Source organism: Hordeum vulgare, chromosome 2H (genome assembly GCF_904849725.1).
Source record: "Hordeum vulgare subsp. vulgare chromosome 2H, MorexV3_pseudomolecules_assembly, whole genome shotgun sequence".
Classification (NCBI taxonomy): domain Eukaryota; kingdom Viridiplantae; phylum Streptophyta; class Magnoliopsida; order Poales; family Poaceae; genus Hordeum; species Hordeum vulgare.
In genome coordinates, this window is record NC_058519.1 from 138035445 (window position 1) to 138046292 (window position 10848).

Consider the following 10848-nt stretch of genomic DNA (forward strand, 5'->3'; position numbering starts at 1 on the left):
AAATAAACACAAAACGTCGTTTTCGGGACCTTCTATGTGACGCTCGCTGCGTCCAACAACAGCGAGCCGCATGGGACGAACGAACCCGGGCCGACCCATTAAGCTGTATCATGTTGCCGCGTCCAACGGTGATCTCGGCCGGCCCGTTAACATGTTCCAGCGTTTGCAATTTGGGGAACTTTCTAGATTTTTCTATCTGGTTTTTCAGGTTTTGGGGATGTTATAAAAGGTTCCCCGAACCGGTTTTTCTATTTCTTTTTAGTTTTTGGATTTTATTATATTTTTTCAAGTTTTGGAATATTTTTTCAAAGTTCAGAACATTTTTACAAATTCCGGAACATATTCTCAAATCCCGGAACATTGTTTCAAATTTTTTTACATTTTTATAAAATCCCAGAATACTTTTGCAAATTATTTAACATCTTTACAAATTCGATAACATTTTTTCAAATTCTGAAACATTTTTTAGAATTTCAGAACTGAAACATTTTATAAAGATCTAGAACGTTTTGAAAGAGAAACAGAAAAAATGAAACATAAAAGAATAAAAAAAATAAGACAAAAAAATAAAAACCTGTTTAGGGAAGAAGTTTTCCAAAACCAAGAAAACAGTCTAGGAAACTCTAAAAGTTCCCAAAAACGGAATCAATGAAAGTGTTAACGGGTCGGTCCAAACCCTATGGTTGGCTAATAGCTCCTGTGCGAAGCCTCGACAACTGCCCCGGAATGCAGCTGATAGGATTTTCCGTCGTTTTCTGCCCGTCAGCGAACCATTTCAAGTGAGCGGGCTCCTAGCTGTTGTAGTAAGACAATCTTATCCGCAGCCAGAATCCAAAGTCAGCAGCCAGCAAGTTAGCCTGCGTAACCGACCAGACCAGAAACGTAAGGTTTGAGCGCGCGTGCGGCAGTAAACATCAAAATGATCCAGACAATCAAGGAAACAGCGACAAGCAGATACACCATTATTAGCAATCCAAGTTTCAACGTGGTGACAGGTTGGGTGGACATCCGGGCTGCTTGGCCATACCACAGCGGACAAGAGCGCAGCGAGACGTATCCAAGCATGCTGCGGCGAGGTCGGAGATGACTGCACGTCTCCACGCGATCCCGGGTGAAGATGCACCGCATGATAATTATCTACAGAAATTCATGAACAGTACCGATCTACCCAGTACTAGCCCCTAACATCCCTTCTTCGTTTTATACACATACTTTACTGTAGCTTTGTGACTTCACTTGTGCATGTTAGGGTGTGTTTGGTTTGAGGACCGAAAGTCATGAAATGTCATGGTTCCATCCCAAAGTCATGGGTTGGTTTCATCCTTGTGTTCAGTTGATGATAAAAAATGTCATGGGTTGGTTCCGTCCCGGTGTTTAGTTGGAGAGATGAAATGAGAAGAATCTGAGGCTACTCACCTCTTCGATATGAATGATGAGATTACATATCTAAACAAATAGAGTTATTTGCATTTGACAAGCCTATAATTTAAATTTTTAACAACATTTTCTTTCTATTTTCAACACATGCAAATAAAAATACATGATCCTCAGTACATACCAAATATTTACGAAAAATAATCACGAAAATGAAAAATAACCACGAAAAAAATAATCATGAAAACGAGAAAAAATAACCACGAAAACTTTTGTTCGGGTGCGGGGGTGAGCGCGGTGAGAATTGCTTGGTTATTTTCTTTTTTTCTTTGCTTTCTCAGACGAATAACGAGTCGATTCCTCAAAATCATCTGAAGGGAATATTCCCTGCATGCGGATGATCCAATTCCGATTCCTAACCCAACTAAACAGGTTGTTAGGGATGGAACCAATCTGTTCGATTCCACCTCATCCTAAAACCAAACACATCTCAGAGGATCCGGCTCCGTAACTTAACTGGGCAAGCGGCTTGTTTGACCCATCACCCATGGCGGGTGCACCCATACTATAAGAGCATAATAATCGGTGTCTATATAAGCGGTCCATATAATACTGCGCGACACAACACGGCAGTTCACTCATCACTAGGCTGTCAGGGTGTTCATCGTTCGATCAGTTCGTCCTAATAAGCGGATGAAAAAGAGAAGGAGCAGAGGACAAGGAAGAAGGATCGAGGATGGCTTCAGCTGCGCTTCCCCAGGCCGTCCAGCCAAGGAAAAAAAGCAATTTTAAGTACGCCTTCACCTGCGCCCTCTGCGCTTCCATGGCCACCATCGTCCTCGGCTACGGTACACACATACTCCTATGTTTCCTTCCCGTATGTCAGATAGATCGAGTACGCATCTTCTTCTTCCATGGCTATGCATAATTCTCTTCCGACCGCCCAGACGTCGGGGTGATGAGCGGGGCGTCGCTGTACATCAAGAGGGACCTGCAGATCACGGACGTGCAGCTGGAGATCATGATGGGCATCCTGAGCGTGTACGCGCTCATAGGGTCCTTCCTCGGCGCGAGGACGTCCGACTGGGTCGGCCGCCGCGTCACCGTCGTGTTCGCGGCCGCCATCTTCTTCACCGGCTCCTTGCTCATGGGCTTCGCGGTCAACTACGCCATGCTCATGGTCGGCCGCTTCGTCACCGGCATCGGCGTGGGCTACGCCATCATGGTGGCGCCCGTGTACACGGCCGAGGTGTCCCCGGCGTCGGCCCGCGGGTTCCTCACGTCTTTCACCGAGGTGTTCATCAATGTGGGCATCCTCCTTGGCTACGTGTCCAACTACGCGTTCGCGCGCCTCCCGCTCCACCTCAGCTGGCGCGTCATGCTCGGCATCGGCGCCGTCCCGTCTGCACTGCTCGCGCTCATGGTCTTCGGCATGCCGGAGTCGCCCCGCTGGCTCGTCATGAAAGGCCGCCTAGCGGACGCCAGGGCCGTGCTGGACAAGACCTCCGACACGCCGGAGGAGGCTGTGGAGCGCCTTGACCAAATCAAGGCTGCCGCCGGCATCCCCAAGGACCTTGACGGCGACGTGGTCACCATGCCCAAGAGAAAAGGCGGCGAGGAGAAGCAGGTGTGGAAGGAGCTTATCTTTTCACCGAACCCAGCCATGCGGCGCATACTTCTCGCGGCGCTCGGCATCCATTTCTTCCAGCAGGCGACGGGCTCCGACTCGGTGGTGCTCTACAGCCCACGCGTGTTCAAGAGCGCCGGCATCACCGGCGACAACCGCCTGCTCGGCGCCACATGCGCCATGGGGGTCATGAAGACGCTCTTCATCCTGGTCGCTACGTTCCAGCTCGACCGCATCGGCCGGCGGCCGCTGCTGCTCACCAGCACAGCCGGCATGCTCGCCTGTCTCATCGGCCTCGGGACAGGCCTCACCGTCGTGGATCGGCACCCGGACACCAAGATCCCGTGGGCCATCGCCTTGTGCATTGTGTCCGTCTTGGCCTACGTGTCCTTCTTCTCCACCGGCCTCGGCCCCCTGACGAGCGTGTACACCTCGGAGGTCTTCCCGCTGCGGGTGCGCGCGCTGGGCTTCGCGCTCGGCGCGTCATGCAACCGCGTGACCAGCGCGGCGGTCTCCATGTCCTTCCTGTCCTTGTCCAAGGCCATCACCATCGGCGGCAGCTTCTTCCTGTACGCCGGCATCGCGGCGCTCGGATGGATTTTCTTCTTCACCTTCATTCCGGAGACGCGTGGCCTGCCGCTGGAGGAGATCGGGAAGCTTTTCGGCATGAAGGACAGGGTCGTCGAAGAAGACACCGCCACGAAAGACAAGGTGAAAGTAGTGGAGATGAAGGAAAACGCTTCTCATCTGTAGTCTGAAGGTGCGCTCATGCCAGGCTACTCGAAGCCCGTCGATACGATTGAAAAATTGAAGCTCCAAATTTCATCTCGTATTAATAATAATAAAAAAACTGATTCCTTCATATCCTCACGCGCAATCCCCTCCCCCAATCTCTCGCCATCGAATCGGCCATTAATCGTTGGCTCTGCTGAGCTCTGCTTCCCACCTCTCTCGCCTCGCCGCCAGCTCGCGCTCACCAGATCCAGTGCGCCGCCATCGTCTAATCGAAACTCCACCAGCCAACGACGACAATTCCACCTCACCAGCCAGCTTCATCCGACTCGCACCTCCAACTCAATCCCCCTCGCATGGTGGACCGCACCACCCACCTTCGTCCTTCGCTCCTCCCCGCAGAGCAGCACGGCTACGCCCCAGTCCACTCCACCAATGTTGTCCCCGTGCGATTCTGTGGTGTTTTCTCAGTCGCTAGGCTCCCCCATCTATTGAATCAGATGCATCCCCATCGATTGATTCGGCCGGCTGGAGAACATTATTTCTGGATTGCATAATTGCGCCCCTATTTGAAGGAAGGCATCTCCAAAGCAAAAGGTATGCACACTTCATGGACTGCCCCACATTTGGAGATTTGCAATTTTAGCAACGGATTGTGTGTGTGTGTGTGTGTGTGTCTTTTCGCCAAAAAAAAAGATTGTTGTTGTGTAATTCATGTGTTTTTATTTCATGTTTGTGTAGATTTTAGTTGATGGAAGCTCATAAAAACTCCGATTAGGGTAGATGAGACCCGCTTGTAGATAATAAATTTCGGCACCCGGTTGTTAGGGGCAAGCAGGCTATTTTGCAATCTCAAATTTATGTATTTCCAATGTATCTTCCTTATGCACCGATTTCAGAGAATTAGTGCTTCCTATGTACAGAAGGAATTTTTCCATACCGCTTCTTATATATATACTGATGCATCTTAGCATCTACCATGATTTGTATGTATGGACTGCATTTCAATCTTGCTATACTTCTTAGGTGTAAAAATTATTTATTCATAGAATTAACAAAAATGCTCCATAGGTGATTCATACGTACATAAACTTCTTTCATGCTATGGAACTTCAGGCTTTTGCCATGTTTCTAGCTGTATAGATGTGAAGTTCATTGCCTTAGAGCATCCTTGCTTTTTACGGGTACATAATTACATATAGAACAACAATCTTGCTTCTTGATTGGTATATATGTTCGGATTGTGTGAAAATTTTCATTTTTTGAAAACAAATAAGCTTCATTACATTTCTCATCACATGTATGGTTTCTTTTTTTTCCATGGCCACTTCAGGTTATGTAATTAGCCTTTTCATTCTAGTAACAATGCGTATATATTCCACTGTTAATACAACAGTATGTCGTGCTTGCATATTTATATTTCATTCTATATATCCCCTCGCTCTCTCGTCGTTTGTAAGTCTATGCTTTCATGCATGACAAAATTAAGAGGATGGAATTGACAGGCCATTTGCTAGCATATGCAACTGTATGTCTGTGCTTCCATCTTACAGTAATTGTTATTGCTTCAAAATGCTAAATTCTATGTTTTGTCCATACATGTGTTCTTCCACACTTTTTCACCATACATACCTTACTTACGTGCTTCCACTCATACTTTTCATTGCTTCAAAGAATTATGTTTTGCTTCAAGCAATTTCGTTTGCGTTTTGGATAGCATTGGAAGAACTATCTGAAGCACCGTTGCGCTGACATGTTACTTTTTGAAGCCAACAGAAACAAAGCGATGTGTTGCTGCTATCCATCACTGGTGCCAAGATAATGCTTACAGGAGCAAGTAGGAGGCACCAAAGGACAACTTGATTGGCCGCGTTGTCACATCCCATACAAAAGCAAGTAGGATGCTTCGATTCAAATTGATTGTCTGAAATCAGAATTATTTGTCCAATAAATTATGAAAGCATAATCTTTTGTCTATGGAAACAAACTGGGCATATTTGTATTTCTTGAAAGGAAACACATCTCTAATGTGTTTAAAGCATGTGTACTCGTGACAATGTGTTCTTTTCCGTGGAAATTTTTTATTTTGTTAGAAGCAATTGTTTAGTCGATCGAAACAATATTTTCATGTTTCCCAAATACCTTACTTCGTATCCAACATTTGTGGTTCAATGCCTTACTTTGTATCCAACATTGTTTTCTATTGCTTCCGGTGCACAAAATGAAGCTTAGTCACACAATAACCAAATTTGCGTTTTCTCAAAACATGTGTGCATGCTTCCTACATGCTGGAGCAAAGTTTACGTCAGTCACTAATCATGCTTTTAAAATTAGCGCACTATGTTTTCAAGCTACGCATCTGAATATATTCATGTGTTTTAGATCGAAGCAAACTTAGTTATGTCAGAAGCAAAACCGAGTCACTTTGAAAGCAGGTTAGACACTCAATTATGGGAACCCACGTCAGTTTCCTGGGTAAAAGCGTGCTATTTTTTCTCGATCTGGGTTTGACCCTGCAATACACGCACTTATTTGGAGGAGGGCAGACGGACAAAGATAACTGGGGCGTGAAATTTGAAAGCAGTTACGGGCAACCACCCAATTAATAAGAAAGCAAAGGAGCAAACCACGCGCGGGGGCCTCTCACTAGCTACTAGATCGGACGACCTTCATTAGCCTGATCGGACGACCAATGACTAGTCTGATAAGAAGCAATCTTTTTGTAGTCTAATGCCTAGTAGTGTCAGAGATGAACTAGTAAGCCAAAAGTCACCCAACTGTTGCTGATGTACCATAGAGATGTAACTGATGAACGTGGTGATTCTCCTAGACGTGAACTCATGGTGCTCAATGATGGATTGTTTGGATAGTACGCCTAGACGTGAACTCATGGTGCTCAATGATGGATTGTTTGGATCAAATTTTAATAGAACCGTTTCCAGTTTGGATCAATCTGATACACCCTAGAACACCCCTTGCCCCATTGATGCTGCTCGGCGTATCAATATCATCTAGTTTATATAGATACTGTTAGGACAAGTTTCCAAATAATATAATTATCGAAAATCAGTCATGAGTGTCATTCCAGCGTAGAAATTAATTTACACTGATAGATCAATCTTGATAAAAGAAACTAGTACTACTTAATACAGTATTATACAAGGTTGAGCGGAGGCCGTTCAACAGTTTATTACAAACACGCCCATATTTAGCATAAAGACGAATATAACGCAATGGTCATGGGGTAGCACTACTACTCGTATATATAGGTGGATGTGTCACAATGGAGTGAAGTGACACGACTCAAACTACTACAACCTGTCAAGCGTCAGAGTGAGGCTCGACAATTTATTCATGATGACGGAAACGGTGAAATAATACAATGGTGAACTCCAAGATTACAAGACTGACTAGGATTCCTCTAGGCATCAAACTCGCTATCATACTCTTCATCCATCAGATCTTCTTCATCAATATCTGACCAAAACAATAAACCAATGAGTACTTTAAAAGTACTCGCAAGATAATTCGGACATAAGATAAAATGAATACAAACACAATGCATATGCACAGGTTAATTTAATTGTCACAATCAGTAAGGTTAATAAATTAGCAGTAAATTGAAGTAAAATAATGGTAGATAAATCGGGCAGTAGTCCTCCCCAAATATCCAAGAAATTAAAATACACCGACCGGGTGTGTGAAGCGACGTCTTGTAAGGTTAATAATAAAAATAAACTACCACAGTCGTTTAAGAGACACCACGAAAATGGCTAAATGAAATAAATAACTTACCACAGTCCAGCGTCTAGGTGACACCACGTAAAAGGCTTAATAAAATGAATAACTACACTCAGACACGCATCTAAGTGACACCACAGAAAACGCATAATAAAATAAATAACTGGCCACAATCGAGTTTTTTAGCGACACCACGGAAGGGGCATAATAAAATAAATAACTGACCATAGTCGGGTGTCTCAGCGACACCACAGAAAGGACATAATAAAATAAATGAAAGCAAGTGAATATCCGAGTGGTACAACCAGCCTAACAGTCATATAACCAAAAGTAAGAGTATTCATAGTAACAATTTGTTCTCTAGAGACCCACCTGAAGACCGACACTTGACCTCTCAACCAGTCGTCCTTGACCGTGGACGCAACTACTCAAATAGTTTTGACTCTCTAGAGGGTGTACTCTTTACCCAGAGCCAACACGTTTCGATACACAAGGACTAATCCCATGTATGGTATTTTAGAAGTAAACACACAAAACCAACACACATCCATTCTTACACAACGAGGTACGGAATCACCCAGACTGCGCTTCCAGGGAAAACTATAAGACGGGAAGGCCAACATCCTCAAGTAGCATGGGTTCAAATTTATACCACACGCTACTAAGAGGTGCCCCCCCTCTAGGCCCCAGGCCGGAAACACCCATGCCCCCTGACCAGATGACTGACATTATTCCAGGGCCATGGAACCTTCATCTGACCCCTCTACTTCATGTGCACATGGAAATAGGATTACGACCTACTAAACTGCATTCCCTTTTGGAAAGGCCTATTGCAGCCCAAAAAGTAAGGTGACACACTAACAAGACTCGATCTATGCCGATACTGGAGGTGTTAATTTGTTCACATACCGTCATGCAGCTGGCATGACCAGGATACAAACTATCACGTCCCAAGTGACCAGGCTATCCAAAGGCCTCTCATCACTTCACAAGTGTTAACTTAACCATGCATAAAATCGTACCACATGCCATGCTATAAAGTTCATATGCAGCAAGTTTATCAAGCAATCATGTCACCAAACATCACATCAAATGTTCAAACATGCTTGCCTCGGTCGACAAAGTCAGAGTCTAGCTCGGCGAAGATGACGGCATTGTTTCCTCCTTCGGTATCTACGTTAGACAAAAATTGAATTATAACGTAAATACCGAGTGCGTATAAAAGTTGTCCCAAAATATTTTTAAATAAATACCACAGAAAACTAGAGAATAGAATAAAATTTTCAAAATAAGTATCAACTCAAAAACCTATTTAGTTTAAAAGTTACAAAGAAAATAAAACGAGGGACTTATCTATGATAAACAGAAAGTTACCCAGGGGCTGACTGGAAAAGCACAAACCTTTTCGAAGTGATTACACAAGCTAGAAGGTGAGACATATTGTGGCAAAAAGGCGTTTTCATAAAACGCTTCAAAAATAATATATTCCTGATAGTTGGCCACCCATGTCAGGTTTGAATCTTGACGTCAGCGGTAGAGAGCTCGCAATGTCGCCGACGACGGTCTACTGTGAACCCGAGAGAGAGGGAGGGAGACATGCGCACTCACAAGGGTCCTCCGGGATGGTGGGTGGTGGAAGGGGTTGTTGACGAGCACCACATCGACGGTGACTTCCACTCTTGCGGACGGGGGCTTCGGGTGCAGGTTGATCTCCCGGGAGAGACCTTGAGCCGTCGAATTGGAGCCGGGTTTAAAGGTGTGGGTTCTCAAGAGGGTTACTGGACAAGCTAGGGCTGTGAATGCATGCTCACTAGAGCGAATTTAGCCGCAGCCCGAAGCGGATCAGGGCGACCGGAGGTGGGGAAGAAGACCCTCCAGAGGCTCTCCAAGGGGCTGGGCATGGTGAAAGGATCGATATGGTTGACAAGAGGGGGGGGGGGTGAATAGGAAACTACCAATTTTTAGCTTCTCTTAACATATTAGGGTCAGCAACAAAAGCTTCTCTATATGAAAAACTAGGTGAGCAACCTATATGATGCTAACAACAAGGACAACAAGTGCAAGCAAGGAATACACCACAACAATACTAAGTACAAAGTAAAAGTAAGAGATAACCGCAAGTGGAACCGGTGGAGATGAGGATGTGTTACCGAAGTTCCTTACCTTTGACAGGAAGTACGTCTCTATTGGAGCGGTGTGGAGGCACAATGCTCCCCAAGAAGTGACTAGGGCCACCGTATTCTCCTCACTCCCTCACACAATGTGAGATGCCGTGATTCGACAATTGGTGTCTTTCAAGGCGGCGACCGGACCTTTACAAACAAGGTTGGGGCTATCTCCACACAAAGCTTGGAGGCTCCCAATAAGACCACTAAGCTTCGCCACAATGGAATGTGGCTCCGAGGTAACCTCAACCATCTAGGGTGCTCAACCACCAAAGAGTAACAAGATCCGCAAGGGATTAGTGGGGGAAATCAAATATCTCTTGGTTGAAGTGTAGATCAAGGCCTTCTCAAGCAATCCCTAGGAAATCAACAAGTTTGATTGGCTAGGGAGAGAGATCGGGCAAGAATGGGCTTTGGAGCAACAATGGAGCTTGGGGAGGTAAGAGGTAATCTTCTCAGGGAAGAAGACACCTTTATATAGTGGGGGGAACAATCCAAGCATTACCCCGTGACGTCAGCTGTGCTTCCCCAGCAATAGTGTCAGAAAAGTGTTGATCCTGCAATCTCTAGTGTTAGCTAGACGAATGCTTATGACAACGAACCTTCTCCTGCAACGGCACCAGAAGAATGCTGCTAGCACTCCCCGACAATGAAACTAGAAGAATGTTGTTGATGGCCCACTAGCGCGTGGGTCCACAGCAGTTTTCGAGGGTAGAGTATTCGACCCAATTTGTAGATCGCCTGAAGGAGGTGAGAGAATACTCTCGAGTATTAGCAGCTGAATTTGTCCGGTTCAACCACACCTGAAAGATTAGTATCTGCAAGCACAGTAGTAACAACAAAGTAGTATGATAACAACGGTGTCAGAAACGATCTGTTGACGACAGACTATTCCTAACAATTGTATCAATGGCGCCTTCGTTGCCGCGTCGACGGAAGTTGTCAATTCCCACCAACAGTAGGTGAACCAACAGTGTAGCAGGTAGTAGTAGTGTAACGAGCAATAGGAGTGGCAAGGAACAACAGTAGTGACAGCAGTAGCAGGTAGCAACAGTAGCAAACGACAGTAGTAGCAACAGTAGAAGCAGAGCAAGACAAGTAACAGCAGTAGCAACAGTAGTAGGAGCAGCAGAGCAAGACAAGTAACAGCAATAGGACAAACTCATAGGCAATGGGTCGGTGATTTGTTTGGATGATATTCATCATGCA

The 10848-nt window shown here is 45.4% G+C and overlaps 1 protein-coding gene across 1 annotated transcript; it reads left to right on the forward strand.

Annotated features, from left to right (window-relative positions):
- Window positions 1–1886: 1886 nt before the first annotated feature.
- LOC123425556 (putative polyol transporter 1) lies at window positions 1887–3863 on the forward strand. Its single transcript, XM_045109248.1, has 2 exons — window positions 1887–2222; window positions 2322–3863. The coding sequence occupies exons 1-2, from the start codon at window positions 2111–2113 to the stop codon at window positions 3752–3754; spliced, it is 1545 nt and encodes a 514-aa protein (XP_044965183.1). The 5' UTR covers window positions 1887–2110; the 3' UTR covers window positions 3755–3863.
- Window positions 3864–10848: the final 6985 nt, after the last annotated feature.

Coding starts and splice junctions, on each gene's coding strand:
- LOC123425556 (XM_045109248.1), top strand. CDS start 2,111: ATGGCTTCAGCTGCGCTTCCCCAGGCCGTCCAGCCAAGGAAAAAAAGC. Junction 2,223..2,321: donor CACCATCGTCCTCGGCTACG/GTACACACATAC, acceptor CCGACCGCCCAG/ACGTCGGGGTGATGAGCGGG.